General features: G+C 37.4%; 1 protein-coding gene across 1 annotated transcript; it reads left to right on the top strand.

Annotated features, from left to right (window-relative positions):
- The first annotated feature begins 3,208 nt into the window (after positions 1-3,208).
- Positions 3,209-17,785, top strand: LOC309496539 (uncharacterized protein). Its single transcript, XM_082166537.1, has 3 exons — positions 3,209-3,241; positions 4,626-4,760; positions 13,626-17,785. Exons 2-3 carry the CDS (start codon positions 4,676-4,678, stop codon positions 14,864-14,866), a joined length of 1,326 nt encoding a protein of 441 aa, XP_082022663.1. The 5' UTR covers positions 3,209-3,241; positions 4,626-4,675; the 3' UTR covers positions 14,867-17,785.
- Positions 17,786-18,575: the final 790 nt, after the last annotated feature.

Below are 18,575 nucleotides of genomic sequence, written 5' to 3'. Positions count from 1 at the left end.
CTAACGAATGATGTAAGAGCAGTGAGTGACTGAACATGGAAGGCGCCACGCCAAAAATAATTAAGTTCGGCTACAAGGACTATGTGCAAGAAGATGGTGACAAGAAGAGACGAACAGCTGTATGCAAGACCTGCAACACAAAGATTTGTGATACAGCAACCACCACGTCGATTTTCATTCGACACTTCAAATCCCACAAACAAATGTTAAAGTCCCTGTAAAGGCAATTCTAAAAAAAAATTCTAAACACATAATAAATGTTAGAAATGTATTGCTAAAACATATTACAAAGACTGTGAACTGTGAAGTGCTGAATTGTGGAGTTAGACCGTTAAACAGTTTTTCACCATTGCTGTGTTCCGGATTTTTTGGGCGGGGCTAAAACGGGGGCTCGATGACGCACCGGAGCCCCTGAGATCCTGGACACGCCCCTACTTGATGACGCACTGGAGCCCCTGACGCTGGCCCCTCCCCTAAATAGAGCACAATCACATCAGTTTACCGATCGCGAGTTACTGTCAGTACTATTAGTTACTACAGCCTACAGTTTGCTAGCTAGCTATGCATTCGTCACGGAAATGCGTACTACCTGGATGCGATCACGTACAAAACAGATCGGTGTCCTTATTAAAATTTCCAAAAAACGATCATATCAAGAAGAGGTGGATTAATTTAGTGAAGAGCCGCCTTGATGGAGAGCTGAGGATCACCGCCAAAACCTGCCTCTGTAGTGATCATTTTACACGGGATAGTTTTATAAACTTTCGTCGGAGACAACTGGGATTCACTGATAGTCCGCTGTTACTGGTGAATGGGGCCGAGCCGACTATCTCTCGCCTCGGTGTTCATACTCCCGTCGCGCCGACAACTGGTGCTATCGTCAGCAGAGCGTGCCCACCAATGAGTGTAAGTTGCCTTGTGTGCTTATTTTATAATTATAGTAGGTAGTCCAGGCTCGAACATGTAACGTATGGCTTTGTAAAAACAATTAAGCTGCTAGGAGCATCCATTCCGGCTGTAGCGGTGACAGACACTTGAGTGTGGCGACGGCAGCTTTCCCGCGAGTGGGCGTGGTTTCAGCGTAGCCAGTGGACACGCCCCCAGCGTTTGAGAGCAGAGACAACTGCTAATTTTTTCAAGATTTTGATAGCTTATTTTATGTACTTGCCGGCTTTTTTTATCATTCAAATTTGGCTGGGTGGCTAATAACACATTTTTCTGTGGTGTGACAAACTCAGAACACATACTTAATTTTGACTTTACAGGGACTTTAAGTGACAAAGTCAGTCATAGTTTTCAGCTGTTGCTAACGTCTTGGCTAGTAAAAGGTTACTTTACTAGTTGTGCGATAGACTTGACGTTTTGTACAAGGCAGTCGAATATTCAAATATTAAATATTAAAGACACCAAGACACAAAGAAAAAAAAACATACAGAATTTTTAACCGAACCATGCATACACAAATAAACAAAACAAAAATTCAAACTTGCAAGCACAACCATGCACACATGCAAACAAACAATACACTCTTCAATCATACACATAACACACATTCACTCACAAATATTAATGAATCAATCACACACTCAATCAAATCACCTCTCTCTCTCTCTCTCTCTCTCTCTCTCTCTCTCTCTCACACACACACACACACACACACACACAAAGTCAAACACAACCATGGACATGCAAACAATACACTTTTCACTCATACACATGCACACACATTCATTCATTTACAAATATTAATAAATCACTCACTCACACAGATTAATAATGTACAATAGTCAATCCACCTGATTGACAAGTTTTGTGTCAATTCAATTATTACTGTTTTTTTCTTGTTATTCTTTTGTTAAAAAGGAAAGATCTAACTTGTTGTTAAGGATGTGTTCATGTTCCATAAAGGGGATGCCAGTTTGAAGAATGCCATTTGGTGGCATAGGAACCATTATACTTGAATTGTGAATTGTTTAATACCTTTTAATGGTCTTCTGAAAAGTTTGAGGCATATTTATTTTTCATGCTTTAATGTTGGCCTAATTTCAGTTACATTTACATTTTAGGCTATGTAGTTTGAAATTGTATTTATTTTTTATTTCTTCGATTTTTATTGTAGTAACCACTCAGCTGTACGTGGAAATGCATATTTAAAAAAAAAATTGCAAATAAAACCATAGTCCACAACTTCTGTACTTTTAACTTATTTTAATATATACTCTAAATTCTGTGAAATCATCAAACATTTGTATGACTTGCCAGTGACTTGTGACCCAAGCTACGACTTGACTTGACTTGACTTGCTTTATACTAAATTGACTTGGTCTTGCTTGAGACTTGAAGGTTAAGACTTGAGACTTACTTGTGACTTGCACATGTGTGACTTACTCCCACCTCTGACTATTTCTATACCTTGTTGGACCATCATTGTGCAAATTTATTTAAATGTTGGATGTCAGTTGTGTTTAATAATTAGCATATTTTCAGATTCATATATTTTTAAAGAATATATTAGTCTGTAGCTACAGAAGAATAATACACCAGGCCGTTCAGAAACTTGTGGGGTTCTGTGTGTGTGTGTGTGTGTGTGTGTGTGTGTGTGTGTGTGTGTGTGTGTGTGTGTGTGTGTGTGTGTGTGTGTGTGTGTGTGTGTGTGTGTGTGTGTGTGTGTGTGTGTGTGTGTGTGTGTGTGTGTGTGTGTGTGTGTGTGTGTGTGTGTGTGTGCAAAAACACAGAGATGACAAGTTTTATAAAATACAACTTTGCGAACTAAATACCAAATGTATTAATAATTATGTCCAATGTCATCAGAATACAGAAAAAGCCAAGAAGAGTTAATGATTAGCTGGAAACTAAAAAATATCAAAAGAAAAATAAGAGAAGATGAAGAAAAAGAACAGGAGGGTAACATTCATCTATACATCAATCACAGTGTACAAATTAAAGTCCTTACAAATTGAATACGTTCTACTTACTTTTTTATGTACTGAAGATGTAATAGTGTTACATATATTTTAAATTCTTTCAAAAAGGTTTATTTTGGGTAAACTTACATTAATGGATATAAAATTGGCAAAGAAGATAAATATAATTTATAACAAAGCAAGCATTATTTTATGTTTTCTGTATGCTTATTTCTATTTTTTTTTTTTTTGCGTGGTAAGAGGACTTTTATTTTGGTGTGTTGGTATTACGTCATAAGGCTGCGCCGCGCTCCCCACTGTGATTCTGCTGAAGAGAGGTTTGTGTTTTTAATCATTTAAAGTGTTTAAACCAGTACAACTTGTTCGTACTATTATATAGAGAACTGTGAATTAAGTTATTTTTTTTTACTAAGTAATGTAACACTGTAGGCAAATGTAAATACTAGCATTACTGAACAGTTGTTTATGAGTAAAGCACAAGCTTCGTTTCATTTCGCTCCGTTATTGTCAGTTTAACGCAAATAAATGTGGTCACATGACTGAATTACTCTACATGTGTTCGTGATGTTTCTCCCGTTAAAGCTCCTTTTATCCGCAGTTCAAAGGCGCATTAATAATCTGTTAAATGCATGTTACTAAACCCTCTAAAATGATTCTTCTGTTGGTATTTGTTAAGAATAAAATGTATTATTCTAACATCAAACATTATTTATTACTATTTGTTGTCATTTTGTCTATGGTTATTTTCTTGATTAGGCTACACATGAAAATAATTGAAATTAAAATGTTGTATTAAGTGACAACATGGATGTGTTATATCTACAAGTTAAATCTGGGAAATGTATTCTAACTAAAGTTGAGAGCCAATTGCAACAATATTTTTTATATATATATAAATTTTGAATAGGCAGTTTCTCACTTTAAAAAAATAACAGGGGTATTATTAAGCATTAAAAGGCTCGATATTAAGCCTTGTGATGTGTAAATCGGTCATTCACTTGTGCGATTAAAAAAGTTGCTTTTCTGGAAAAATATAATTTTTTTGTGATGTAAATATAATTTATTCTGAAGAAATATTCTTATCAGTGTTTTATCATAAGATTTGACATTTATATATATATGTATATATATAAATATGTTTTGCAATGATCACTCAAATGTGGTGATCAAACACTTGTGTGACAACGCTATGTAATGGAGGCGGGGTGAATGATTGAATGAGAATGATACATTTGAGCTGTAAACTATATTCTAAATATAGAGTTGCATAATCTTCACTGACTTTGTCTTTTAATTTAGTCACGTTTTACAAAAAATAACTTGTATCAATAAATATATCAAAAGTGTCACTGGCAAAACCTTCTATTATTAGTCTTAATTCCTCTAGTCTCTACCAGTGGAGGAAGAACTCAGATCTTTTTACTGAAGTAAAAGTTAATAATACCATCATGAAAACGTTTTTAATTACATACAGTACTTTTATACTATTTTAAATAAGTAGTCAGCAAAATGTACTAAACGTGAAACTAGGCAACACTTTATGCAAAATGGCCCTATATAAAGTGTTATAATTACATAAATTATTAGAATATTGCTTGAATAGCAGAACTATTTCAGTAAGACAGTGATAACACAAGTTAGCCAGTTTTCTTTCTGTTAATTATTCTCATCTTAAACAGGACACTGTATCCAAACACACAGGAAAACTCCTGATGAAGCGACTGAGATCCACGTGACACACTGTTATAAAGATGGCGTTTATTAAAGAGGAGAGCGAAGACGTGAAGATTGAAGAAACATTCAGAGTGAAACATGAAGACACTGAGGAACAAACAGGTCAGTTTCATTCTCAAATGAAGTTGATCCTTATTTAAAAGTCCAGCTCTACAGAAATAAATTATATTTTTGAAGAATCACTAAGAGCAGATTTTGCATTCTGTTCCAAGACATGTCGAATAAAATCTTATGCATCATAGAAATAGTCTTTCCACGAGTTTGATGTATTGACATGCAAATTAAAGGGATGGTTCACCTAAAAATGAAAATTCTGTCATTAATTATTCACCCTCATCTCATTCCAAACCTGTAAGACTTTCATTCATCTTCAGTAAATTAAGATAGTTGATATAGGTTTGTTGTGGTAGATTCATCTCGTCTCTGAGAGAATGTGCCGCTAATGCAGTTTTCCTCTGGCCAACGAGCGAACAGTGTATGATTATGATTCAGGCAGCGTTACAGGTCAGAAGTCAGATTGGATCAATCAGATTATTATCCAGTTCCATCTGGTTTAAGATCGGAGTCACGCCGGTATGTAGACGAGTTTGTTGAGGATCAGTGCTGATGGCGGTCGTGTCGATGAGGCCTTCACAGGAGAGAGTCTAGTTTACACAATCTCTGCTGATACTTCAGGGATGTGTTGTGGTCGTGTGTAGGCGCAGGTCCACCATCTGATCTTGATACGGCCCTGATCCAGCTGACTACTGTAAACCTCAGAATAAACAGAAAGACTAACATTAGTGTAGACGGCATTCTTCTTATGATGTAACGAGTACATCGGGTGTTATAGGGAGTGTACCCGGCTCCGGCTGACCTAGTTTATGCAGCCTTATAATCATTAAACTGATTTGAATAATATAATTGTATAATGTTCTATGTGTATGCCAGATTAAAGAGATGTGTTTTTAGTCTAGATTTAAACAGACAGTGTGTGTCCTGCTTCTCGAACAATGCTAGGAAGACTGCTCCAGACTGTTTGATATTCTAGGTATTTTCAACTGGCCGGAATTTTGAGATCGCAATAGATGTGAAGGCCAGCTTGGGCCAGTCTTTTATTTGGGGTGGCACTTGATTGTCAAAAACTACTATTTTAAAACTCACGCACCGCGTCACTCAGAGTAGCGGTTTTCCCACGGCTCGTCAGGCCATAAAGAATGGATTGAACTTCCTTATGGACAATAATGTCTAATTAATAATGTCTTATTGATAATCTAATAATGTCTTATTGATGTTATTGGGATGGGTGCTTAGAAAATGTGCGAGTGCAATGTGTCATGATTATGTGAGGGGTTAGGGACCTTAACATGAGACGGGGATGTTTTTAGTGCGAATGACAGAAAGACACAATATGAATTGTCATTTTAGGCGATCATTTATTTAGGTAAACCATAGCATTTTAATTGCAATATTCAATTTATTTGTGATATAACATATTTAAAGAGAAAAGAAAAAAAATTACATCACAAATAAATAACAAGAGCAGATAGTATCTCTAAATAGATCACGCATTTAATAACATTGCAGGCTCATGCCCCATAATACACTCTAGGTAGGCAAGAAAAACTAGAAGAAAAAAAATATATCAATAATATGTACAATGTAAAGTGAACAGTATCACTACAAACAGTAGTAGACTACAACAGTATCACAAACAATGAATAATATCACTAGCTTACTGCATTGTGATATCGATTTTGAATAAAAGAAGAGATTGATGCAGAATGATAACACAGCACTGGTGGTTTATGGATTGCAGTACTGAAGACAGCTCTGACACACTGACAAACCAGGTCTAGAAGGGCCACTCTTTGCTTGTGCGTGTGTGTGTGTGTGTGTGTGTGTGTGTGTGTGTGTGTGTGTGTGTGTGTGTGTGTGTGTGTGTGTGTGTGTGTTTGTGAGAGAGATAGAGAGAGAGAGAGAGAGAGAGAGAGATCCATGTAAGTCATTTTACATAATTGTCTTTTTATTTGTTTGCTTATTTGTTATTCTTGAGAAATATCTGAGAGTGTCAGTGTGAGAAGCTGAGAGCAGATATGTCTAAATGTCAATAAATAACAAGATGTCTAAATAGAACAGACATGTAATAACATTGCAATACTCATATCCCATAATACACTCTACAGTAGGTAGGCCAGAAAAACTAGAAGATAAACAAAAGATGTAAGATGAACAACATCACTAGCTCATCCTCTTTATTGTTAAGGCTGTTTATGATCCAGAACTGGCAGGTATAACATAAACAGATGCTGGTTACTTAACTGTTAGTTTACAGTAGCTGTATTCTCCGGTTGTGATGATTACTAGCAAATCGATCAACAAACTCATCTAAATGACGAGTGTTCTATGCTCAACACCTCAAGATCACTCATCCTCTCCCATTGTAGTTCTCAGGTGTGTTTTGACAAGCTTCAAGCAGGAAAAACTGCGTTCACAAGCAGCTGTGCTGACAGGTATTGCCAGTGCAATTTTGCAAAGCCTGGAGTAAAAATCAAAGACCTCCTGGTACGGTTCAATAAAAGCTGCCTGGTCTACAATTGTAGGTGGTCTCTGCATCCCTTGTTTTAACTTACGATCTAAAACTCTTTTAATTTGGTAGAGCTCATGCTCAAGGTCGACAAGGTCACACCCATACAATTTGGCAAATGCAAAAAGGCTATCTTTGTCACAGAAGCTTTTGCTACTTGGATTTAAAGCTTGTATCCCATGCATTATGTCACAATTCTGATGGGAGAATCTGTTCCTGAGCTCACTGAGCATCCGGTCCAAAACCAGGTTAAAGATTCCTGTCCTGTAATAATCTTTACTGTTGCCTGTTTCTCGGCTGCCTTCAGTTGACATAACATGGCATCCCTGTAGCTGTGAACTTTTGGAGCAGTGTCTATAGAGACATCACATTGCTTTGCGAGCTCCAAAACAGTGTCCCACAAATCACCAAACATCTTCTCACTCTTGTAAGATTCAAAAGTACTAATAAGTGCCTCCACAAGGTCCACTGCTTTGGCCAAATCAAGAGAGGAAGACTGGAGCATGTCTGATAGTAATTTTGCATCTCCCAAAAGTTTCTGAAATATGGCAAGAAATACAATGAATTGGAAATCAATTTGAGGCAAAAGACCTCTGGCACCTACTGACCTCTCGTCCCTGTTCTCATTACTCAGTTCCTCAAGCACTGTTACAACTGCTGGCAACCTATCCCACAAATTACGGCAGGCATAATATCTGGAAGCCCACCGTGTGTCATTCAACGCTGGCAACTCTCTCGGTGCACCTGTAACCATTTGGGATGCACTGCCGATCCAGACATGTAGATGTACAGCTGTTTTAATAAAGAAAAGAAGCATTCAGCCTCTGGGATCCCTCTCATGGTGTCCACAAGCACTAGATTGAGGCAATGTGCGTTACAGTGAACGTAGAAAGCCTGCTTTGCTACCTCCTTAATTCGGGCCTGCACACCGCTGTGCTTGCCACTCATGACTGCAGCCCCGTCATAAGACTGCCCAACAAGGTTACTCTTATATTCTAGACCATATCTTGACAAGAGGTGAATAATTTTTTCTGTCAAGCTCTCCGCATCTAGCTTCTTTGCTACATCAAACTCCAAAAAACTTTCGTGGATCTCACCATTGTAATAGTATCTCAAAACAAAAGACATTTGTTCCATTTTTTTTTTTTTGTCTTTAGTCTCATCCACAAGTATACTAAAAGCACCACTTTCCTTGACTACTTTTATTATTGATGTGCACACCATCTCTGCTAAGCATGACAAAACCTCATTTTGTATGTCAGGGCTTGTATATTTAGCATTTCTGGGACCATCCATCTTTTTCAAAATCTTTTTATCATGGTTTGCTATGATATTCAACATACCCAAAAAGTTCCCTTTCCTACTTGAGTCCACGGATTCACAATGCCCTCTCAGAGCAATGTTCTCGGTTGCACAATGAAGAACCACTTCAGCAAGAGTTTTCTCTTGTACAGTTCTGTTGTACTCTTTATTTAATTGTCCCATTAGAGAGCCCTGATATTTCTCTGCAATTTGGTGTTCTTTCCATGCTAACATGGCATTCTTGTGATGCTCAGTATGTGCAGCATACCCTCCGTCTGTATAGGTAGTTTTTTTCCAGTTTTTGAAACCTGAACCTGAAGTAAACGTAGACTCAACATGGCCAGGTAAACTGAAATGCCTGCAGGCATAGCAAAAAGGTGGAGTCTTCACTTATGGAGTATTCTAACCAGGGGTGGACTGCATACCACTCACCCTTGAAGCTCCTGTTTCGGTCTCCTTGGAGTGTCTTGGGGGAATTGAGTTGACGTTGCGCTGGAGCTTCACCCCTGGACATGGAAATGTCTGTAAAACACCAAAGAATTCCATTAGTATCAGCTTTTAACATAAATGCTACCCCCGATCCAATGACATTTTGTTCTTTTGTTGTTTTTTAAGTCTAAACATGCTATCATTAACATTTTACAGATTGAATAAATATATATATATTGGACTCAACGCTCACACAGGTTATCAGTTTTAGGACACACAACAGGAACGAGCGCAATTGACAACAAAAGCAGAGGAGACTTAGTTAAGTTAATTAACTTAAGTTAATGAGTTGATTTATCTGCGTTTTAATATGCTCTCGTTCATAGATATTTTAGATGGATGTCGAGACTTTTTAGGTCAGGTAGAATCTGCAATGTCTGACCCAGTTTGTTTGCTCCTTTCCAAGGCTGCAATACACTGTGTTTCCTGCCAACTGGCATCCCGGGGTGTTGAAATACTATTGGGTGAACTGGCAGTGGGCGGAGTCACACAGACCAAAACAAAAACCCACTGACAACACGGAACGTGTAAAATAATAAGTAAAATAACTGGCTGTAGAAGTGTTTTTCAGAGAAACGAGTATGTGAACTTATGCATGTATGCATGTTTCCTAAATATCTGCAAAAATATTATGGTATTTTTATGCTTTAGTAGAGTAAAAAAGTTACATACAGCACCTTTAAGCATGCAGGGCAACCAGCCAGTAGAGCATTACAATAATCTAGCCTTGAGGTCAAGAACGCATGAACTCACTTTTCCGCATTTGTCTTTGAAAGCCTATGTCGTAGTTTAGATATATTTTTAAGATGGAAGAATGCGGTTTTACAGATGCTAGAAATGTGGCATTCAAATGAAAGATTGGTATCAAAGAGCACACCCAGGTTCCTATCTGACAACGAAGATTTGACAGAACATCCATCCAGTGTTAGACAATTTTTTATATCAGCTATGCATTCCGTTTGGTATGTTTCATCGGGGCGTGAAGAAATATAACGCTCAGTATCTTCAGCGTAACAGTGAAAGCTAATTCCATGTTTCCTAATGATATCTCCCAAGGGTAGCATGTACAGAGTGAACAGCAACGGTCCTAGTACTGAGCCTTGTGGTATGCCAGACTGAACTTGTGATCGATAAGACATCTCTTCATTTACTGCTACAGTAAACGGTCAGATAAGTATGATTTGAACCATGCTAATGCAATTCCACTGCAATTCCAACATAATAATAATAATAAGTTCTATTCAAAAGAATGTTGTGGTCGATAGTATCAAATGCAACACTAAGATACAACCATGATTGGATAAGAGCAAATCATTTGTAACTCTAATGAGAGCAGTCTCAGTACTATGATACGGTCTGCTTTCAAGTATCTTTGACAGAAACAGTAATTTCGAGATCGGCCTGTAATTGACTCGGGGCCAACGCCATGTTTTTTTGGCCGACGGTCCAAAGCGGGCCAGCTCGGGCTTAAGGAGTGGTTACGAACAGAGTTTACCAGAGTCTAGAGACGGCAGCACCGGATGATTCTATACCAGCTAACATCAGCTTTAAAAACTTAAAAAATCATTTTAGCTCAAACCTCACTTTCATGTTTGAATACCTTCTGTTTGTGATCCGATGTGGATTCTGATCACCGTATAAGGCAAAAAAATGTATACGCGATGCAAAGGACTGTGGTCTAACCATTATCAAAGTAAACATGGTAAATATGACTGCTTGAAGAAATCAGACAAATCATAAAGGCTATCACAATCATGTTTTTATTTTATCTGTCAGTATGTCTCGTCTCTTTATACCAGACTGTCTGATTTCCATATTTAGCTCCACATAACCTATCATAAAATAAACTAAAGCAACTTCCTCTGTTTGTCGGACTGAAAATATGACTGTATTGGGAAGAGAGTACTAAAGCTCATCAGGTCATATTTTTGGTGGCATATTTATAGAATCATTATTTCTAAATGTGATGTAAATATGTCCTGTAACTACAAATAAACCGAAACAGACGCGACTGAATAAGGAAGTGTGTCCTCTTTCTTTTGTGAAATAACGGTAAACCACTTTATTTCTGTGTCACTAATGTGAAATTTTGACTCAAATTAATTAATTATGATCAATGTATCACTTTTTATTGTAAACCTGTGGTAAAACATTGATGCTTGGGTTTTAAATCTTAAGTAGGCCTAAACAACAAAAATGGCAAAAACGGTCGCTTTTATCATGTTCGTTTTGCGATCTCGCTGTTTCCTTCCAGTTTTCTGATAAAACTTCCATTTGGTGGTGAAATGATGGGTTTGTGTGACATTGTTCCAGAGAGGCGTGTTACGGGCGTGTTTTAGTGAAGCGCTGCAGAGCTTCTGGCTCGACGGTGGAAACGTGGCTTATGACCTCGGGGAGCATCTTTTTCAGTAGCTTAGTCGTTATAGAGTCTAACATACATGTTGTTGATTTAGATGATTTAAAGAGTTTAGACAATTCTTCCTCTCCTATAGCAATGAATGAATGGATTTTTTCCTCAGGGAGACTACAGTGCACTCTCTGATTCGACGGTTGAGACGGTTGCATGGTTATTTTTAGGGCTGTAATCTCCTAGTCGATTAGTCGATTAATTGGTAGATATGTTCTGGCTCGACCAAAATTCTGATTGGTCGATTTTTTGCCGCGTTCATTTCATCAGTTTTGCCACGTTCATTTCATCAGGTGGAAAGCACTAATTGCTAATGGGGGTGTTTTCAGAGCACCCCTGTTTCACAGGTAACAGTCTGTCTTCAGAACACCCCCCTTGCTTTCACTTCTTTTGGATTAGCCCAACCCACTGGAGAAGAGAGACAGATTGAAGAAAGTAGGCTACTACAAGGTTTGCTGAATATTATTTATTTAATTGTGAGAGCGTTTAATTCATAGTCAGTCAGTTCTCTTCTACCATGTCAACAAAGACATCAGCAGTGTGACAGCATTTAAAAAAAAATAGAAAACGGGAAAAAAGTCGAATGCAAATTTGCACTGTGCCCACTGCTTGTATTCGTTTTGAGCCTATGCTTTTTTTTTTTCAGTTAAGCACTTTATTTAGTTTCTGCTCTTGATCTGGTTTGTTTAATAAATATAATTTTTTTATTAAAGTGGATGTGCCTTTTGTGTTTAAGAGTAAAAGCTTTAAGTTAATAGTCTATTCGTGTCTCAGCCGCGAAGCTGAGCTCCTATGTTCATGCGAGCTGCACAGAGCGGCTGAAATGATAGTGTCTGTCAGTTATTATAATACATATGACAAAAACAATTGTCTAAATTATGTTGTATATTCCTCAAAAGTTCTTGTGATGATATCACTAGTTGACAACAGTACTATTTTCGGAAATCATAGGCTCTGATATTGCGCAGGTGCACGTGATGCAACGCTGTCAGAGCCGACAGACTCGTGTGACTCATTTCAGTGCAAAATACTACCAAGTAGTATTTTGGCTATCAAGTACTTCGCACAGTGCGCAGCTAATTCATTTAACGTTTTTTTTTTCCTAACGTCATTTTTAGTCGAAAATTTCAGGATTTCAGTCGACCAAGATTTTCTTTGGTTGATTACAGCCCTAGTTATTTTCTCTCTACTATTATCAATGTGTCAAGTAAAGAAGTTCATAAAGTCATTACTGCTGTGCTGTTGGGAAACGTCCGAAGCTTAAGCTTAATTTTTCGTTAATCTAGCCACTGTATCAAATGAATACCTAGGGTTGTTTGTTTTCTTCTAAGAAAATCGGAAAAAAAGCAGATCTAGCCGTTTTTAAGGCCTTTCTGTATGCAATAATGCTTTCCACGAAATGCGAAAAACCTCTAGTTTTGCTTTCTTCCAGCTGCATTTTTCTGGCTGCTCTCTTCAGGGCCCGAGTGTGCTCAGTGTACCACGGCGTTGGACTATTTTCTTTAAAAAAAACTTTAAGCGCATAGGAGAAACTGTGTCTAAAGCGTGGGTTATCAATGAGATGTCACAATTTCATTTAATAACGAAATAACAAATAATTTAATGAAATAGTAACAATTTTCCTTGGTTGTATATTTAAGCTGTGAATATTTTCAATGTCTTTTGTGGATTTCAATATTCAGATTTCAATAAATAGAGGGTTATTTAACTACCCCAGAATTATGGCAGAATTTAATTTAAGGAAATTACTAGTTATCCCTTCTTTTGTTTAATTTATACACTCTGCTATCTTGGAGAGTTAAGAAGTTTTGTCAGGCTGTGAGGAAATACTGGCATAACAGTAAAATAATATCTCTCAGGGGAAGCAAGAAGAAAAGTAGAGGACCTAATACTGAGCCCTGTGGTACTGCATAATTTTATTTTATTATATTTTATATATGTTAGACATATATGGCAAATTTGAAATGGGTCTATAATTATCTTCTCCTGGGCAAGTTTGTTTTTTGTTAACTGACAGTTTGAACATTTTTAGTCTAGAGTTAACAATATTGTGAAGAGGTTTTGAGATGGCATGCAACACCTATCTTAGTGCATATAGTATCTAGCATACATGTTGTTGCTTTGATACTGTTGATTTTGATGTTTCTTGCTTTTGTACCATTAAACTGGGCTTAATTTGTATTTGTCTCTTTTTTTGCATTAGACTTGATGGCACTGAAAGAGGAGAGTCAAGAACTGAATGAAATGGAAGAGAAAGACCAGTATGACAAACAGGATGATCTTATTAGCGACGAGAAGTCATTTAGTTGCTCACAGACTGAAAATACTTTACGGAAAAGAGCCAATGGACATGATTTGACCTGCCAACAGTGTGGAAAAAGTTTCAACAGAAAAGGACATCTTAAAGTCCACATGAGAATTCACACAGGAGAGAAGCCTCACACCTGCCAACAGTGTGGAATAAGTTTCACTCAAGAGGTAGTCCTTAACAGGCACGTTAGAATTCACACTGGAGAGAAACCTTTTACCTGCCAACAGTGTGGAAGGAGCTTTACTGAAAAGGGACATCTTAAAGTCCACATGAGGGTTCACACAGGAGAGAAGCCATACACTTGCCAACAGTGTGGAAAAAGTTTCTCTCAAAAAGTAATCCTTAACAGGCACGTTAGAATTCACACTTTAGAGAAGTCTTTCACATGCAAACTGTGTGGAAATAGTTTCATTAAAGAAGAAAGCCTCAAAAGCCACATGAGAAGTCACACCGGAGAGAAGCCTTACACCTGCAAACTGTGTGGAAATAGTTTTATTCAGAAAGGAAGCCTCAAAAGCCATATGAGAATTCATACGGGAGAGAAGCCGTTCACCTGCAAACTGTGTGAAAATAGTTTTAATCGAAAAGCAAGCCTTAAAAGCCACATGAGAATTCACACTGGAGAGCAGCCTTTCACATGCCCTCAATGTGGAAAGAGTTTTACACATAAACCAACTTTTAATAACCACATGAGAATTCACACCGGAGAGAAGCCTTTCTCCTGCAAACTGTGTGGAAAGGGTTTCGTTCGAAAAGCAAGCCTTAAAAACCATTTGAGGACTCATACTGGAGAGCAGCCTTTCACATGCCCTCAATGTGGGAGAGGTTTTACATATAAAACAACCTTTAATGCCCACATGAGAATTCATACTGGAGAACAGCCTTACACCTGCCCTAAATGTGGAAGAAGTTTTAGACAAAAAACAACTTTTAATGTCCACATGAGAGTTCACACTGGAGAGAAGCCGTTCTCCTGCCAACAGTGTGGAAAGAGTTTCGCTGAAAAAGGAAACCTTAAAAAACACATGAGAATTCACACTGGAGAGAAGCCGTTCACATGTGATCAGTGTGGAAAGAGTTTTGCACGGAAAGTGAACCTTGATTCCCATATGAAGATTCACATTCAATTATAATCAGTGTAACCAAAAAATGTGAGACCCCATTTTTGTTCATTGTGTGGGAAGTGTTTAAAATGACACTAGAAAATATGCATTTGCGTGAAATTTAGGCTACGCTTATGCCGCAACTGAATTTGGTCCAAATTGTTTTGCCCACCTCCTTTCAAAAATTGAGTGGTTGCAGTAATCGCCCTCTAATTTTGACTGTTGGAGTCACTCTATTCCAGGGGTGCCCAATCCTGCTCCTGCCGATCGACTGTCCTGCACAGTTCATCTCCAACCCTAATCAAACACACCTGCCTTTAATTTTCAAGTGATCCTGAAGACCTTAATTGGTTGCTTCAGGTGTGTTTGATTAGGGTTGGAGATGAACTGTGCAGTCGATCGGTAGGAGCAGGATTGGGCACCCCTGCTCTATTCCATATAAGGATGCCTCAGAATCAAATATTAGTCAAACTTCTGTCTTGCTGTGAAATGCTCAGGGCCTATAGGCAGAGTAGGCAATTGCCTCGGGCTCGGGGTTTAATGCAGGGTTTCCATCACCGTCCACCAATCAAGACGGGCAGCAAAATACTGGGCTCTCTGTCCATTGGATGTAGATGAATTGTCATTCACCTGTAATGAAACCATTGTCGCCGTATCAAAGTGGGTACATTCACGCGTACAGTGAATGACATTGAACAGGAGCTGATTAGCATAATAGTAAACTAAAAGCAACGAAGTTTGTATTAAAAGTCAAAGATCAAACACACTGGAGCAGTGGTTCCCAAACTTTTTAGTGTCCACCCCTTGAGGCGTTTACCATCCTTCAGCGTACCCCTTATTTTCCACTTAGACTGCAGTCATACCTTTTCCATTATGGGACAATATTTGCCCCCTACATTTTTTTTCCAGTGCATTTTTTTTACCTTTATAAAACAAATAATGTTTTAAATTAGGGCTGGGCGATAAAACGATATCAAGAGTTCGATAAACGTTCGATAATGTTTATGCGCCAAAAGCGTAGCTAAACTCATTTGAACCGCGCGCCACACAGACAATTTATCCGCTCGGCTCAAAGTCCAAACGGCGGCGCAGCGCGAGCTCACTAGAGCAGAGGCGTTTACTCTGATCGGTCTCAGTCACGAGATCCAGTGAGAAGCACTTGAATTCAGCGAAGAACACAAATGTCTCCGTGATTTAAACCAGTTTAATGCCGCAGATGAAACAGCGCTGACAAACAGGAGAAACACTGTGCGCAACAATACAGTCTGAAGGCTTTTCCGTCTACAAATTCCCATCATTTACCATGGATTTACTGTAACGTTAGCCGAGTAATATTAACTGCACCATGAAATGTGGGATATACATATTGAATTGTATTATATTATTAATGTAGACAATGTATTAAAGGACTAATGGAATATAATTGCAATATTTAATAATATATTTAGGCTACTGTTTTTCATAAAAATACCATAGAAACCATAAAGTTACATTCGGCCATGATAGTGAGGTGCTGTAGGCTATGCCTGGTTTTATCTGTGGTTATCATGATCTAAATGCATGATACTGGATGACCAATGGTTAATTTTAATAAAACTCAAACAGTCAGAATATAAAATTTTACAAATAAAAATTAGCACATGCAGAAACTAAGAAATAAATTTTTCTATTAAGCTATTTATATTGTTAAGGAAAAATGACAAATGTTTGAATGTTCTTCCTCAGATTTGTGAAATGTTCACCTGTGTTTCATGAAATGTTCTGACAATAAAGAGTCGTTTAAAACCACAATTAACGCTCTGGTTTCTACAACTTTCACTTAGGAGCACAAATCTGCCTTTAAACTTGAAAGAAATAAAGATTTGACATTTATCGTGATAATTATCGATATCGACCGATATAAAAAAATTATCGTGATAATTTTTTTGGGCCATATCGCCCAGCCCTATTTTAAATATATAAATAATTAATCGAGAAATATGCAATAACGGTAAAAACAAAGTGATTCTTTTAAATATTCAATTAAAACCACCAATAGATGTCAATAAGTCACAGTCTTAAAGGGTTTAATTCACCCAAAAATGAAATCAATCCCCTAATTTTTATTGACAGAGTTCACTCTTCGGTTGGCGGCGAGTGATTCTAGTTTATAAAATATGGATATTTTTCTTCCAAAAACGCATCGCTTCGCTTCAGAAGGCCTTTATTAACCCCCTAATGCCATATGGATTAATTTTATTATGGATGGATGCACTTGGACTTCAAAATCTAAGTTACTATTCACTCCCATTATAAAGCTTGGAAGAGCCAGGATGTCTTTTAATATAACTCTGACTGTGTTTGACTGAAAGAAGAAAGTCATATTCACCTAGGATGACTTGAGGGTGAGATAATTATGTGATAATTTTTGGGTGAACTAACCCTTTAATGAGTCATCGAGTCATTCATTCATCTAGTAATGAAGCAACTGACTGTATTTATGAATGAATCATTGAAACATTCCCTTTGCCAATACAACCTATCATATGATTAGTATGGATCATACGCTGCTTGAGTGGATGCAGTCAGTTTTGACGCAAAAGATTAGATAATTTGATTGGATGTCATGTATTTACAGCATTTAGACAGTTAGAAATACATACTCGGTTTTAATGTTATTTTAAAGTGGGGTAGAATTAAATGAATGGCAAAACTCAGCATTTTGTTTGTGTACCCCCTCTGTCACCTCACGTACCCCCAAGTTTGGTAACCACTGCACTGGAGTATTTGAATGTTTCATATAAGTACTCAACTCTGTATCTTAAAATTTCTGCTGATGTGCGTGATTATTTCACCACACGGTGTCAGTGCTCTAAAGTGGTGTTCATGATGCTGCAGTGTGTGTATGAGACCTGATGATTAAGATCAGAATGAACCTTTATTTATTTGTATTAAATATTTTAATCAGTATTTTGTCTTTTTTTTTATTGACAATCATTTCACTGTATGTAATCACACATTTATGTCAAAATTCCTGATACTCAAAGTTGTCGCTTTGTCAAGGCGTTATTGTTAAAGATTCATTTTTTCAATACTTTTATCCCTTAAAACTCATCTTTGATCACCAAAATGACATAACTAAAAAAAATTCCTAGGAAAAAATATATCTTCATGCCTTAAAATAGCTTGAATGTAACTCGAAACCAGGGTTGCCAGGTCCCAGAAATATTTCCAGCCCAGTGACAACTCAAAACCCGGCCAAATGGAATGAAAACTAGCCCAATTTTCCAGTGTCCAATCAGATCAGACAACGGCTGGATTCCCACAAAGGGCCTTAAAATAAATGTATATATGTATAAGTTTAAGTTTAAAGTTTTGGTCTTTGGTCTTACCCAAATTCTTAATATCACACACTGTGTTTTTTTATACACAATCTCATACAATAAAGGTCAAATAAGAACATGTCCTCTCTGATATTTTCTGACCCTAGTCAGTAGTACTAACTTGTACTTTTTCTCTTCTCACCACTTCTCTCTGATGCTTTTCTTTCCAGATCTGCGGTTGTTCTGTTTACACACAAGCATCAATATTAAAATTAACACACTGTTAAACTAAATTAACATACACTGGCTTTTATCAATATTATTACCAATATGCTTACTGGGTGAACTTGAACACTTGTCCCTTTGTTTTTGTTGTTGTTTGTCTTCTTTTTCCAGAACTTTTCACAACATTTTCTTCTTAGATGGTCTAACTGTTC

This window comes from Leuciscus leuciscus (assembly GCF_965113295.1).
Source record: "Leuciscus leuciscus genome assembly, chromosome: 4".
Lineage (NCBI taxonomy): Eukaryota > Metazoa > Chordata > Actinopteri > Cypriniformes > Leuciscidae > Leuciscus > Leuciscus leuciscus.
Note: the sequence above shows the minus strand (reverse complement) of the source record. Positions and strands in the feature narration are given on the sequence as shown.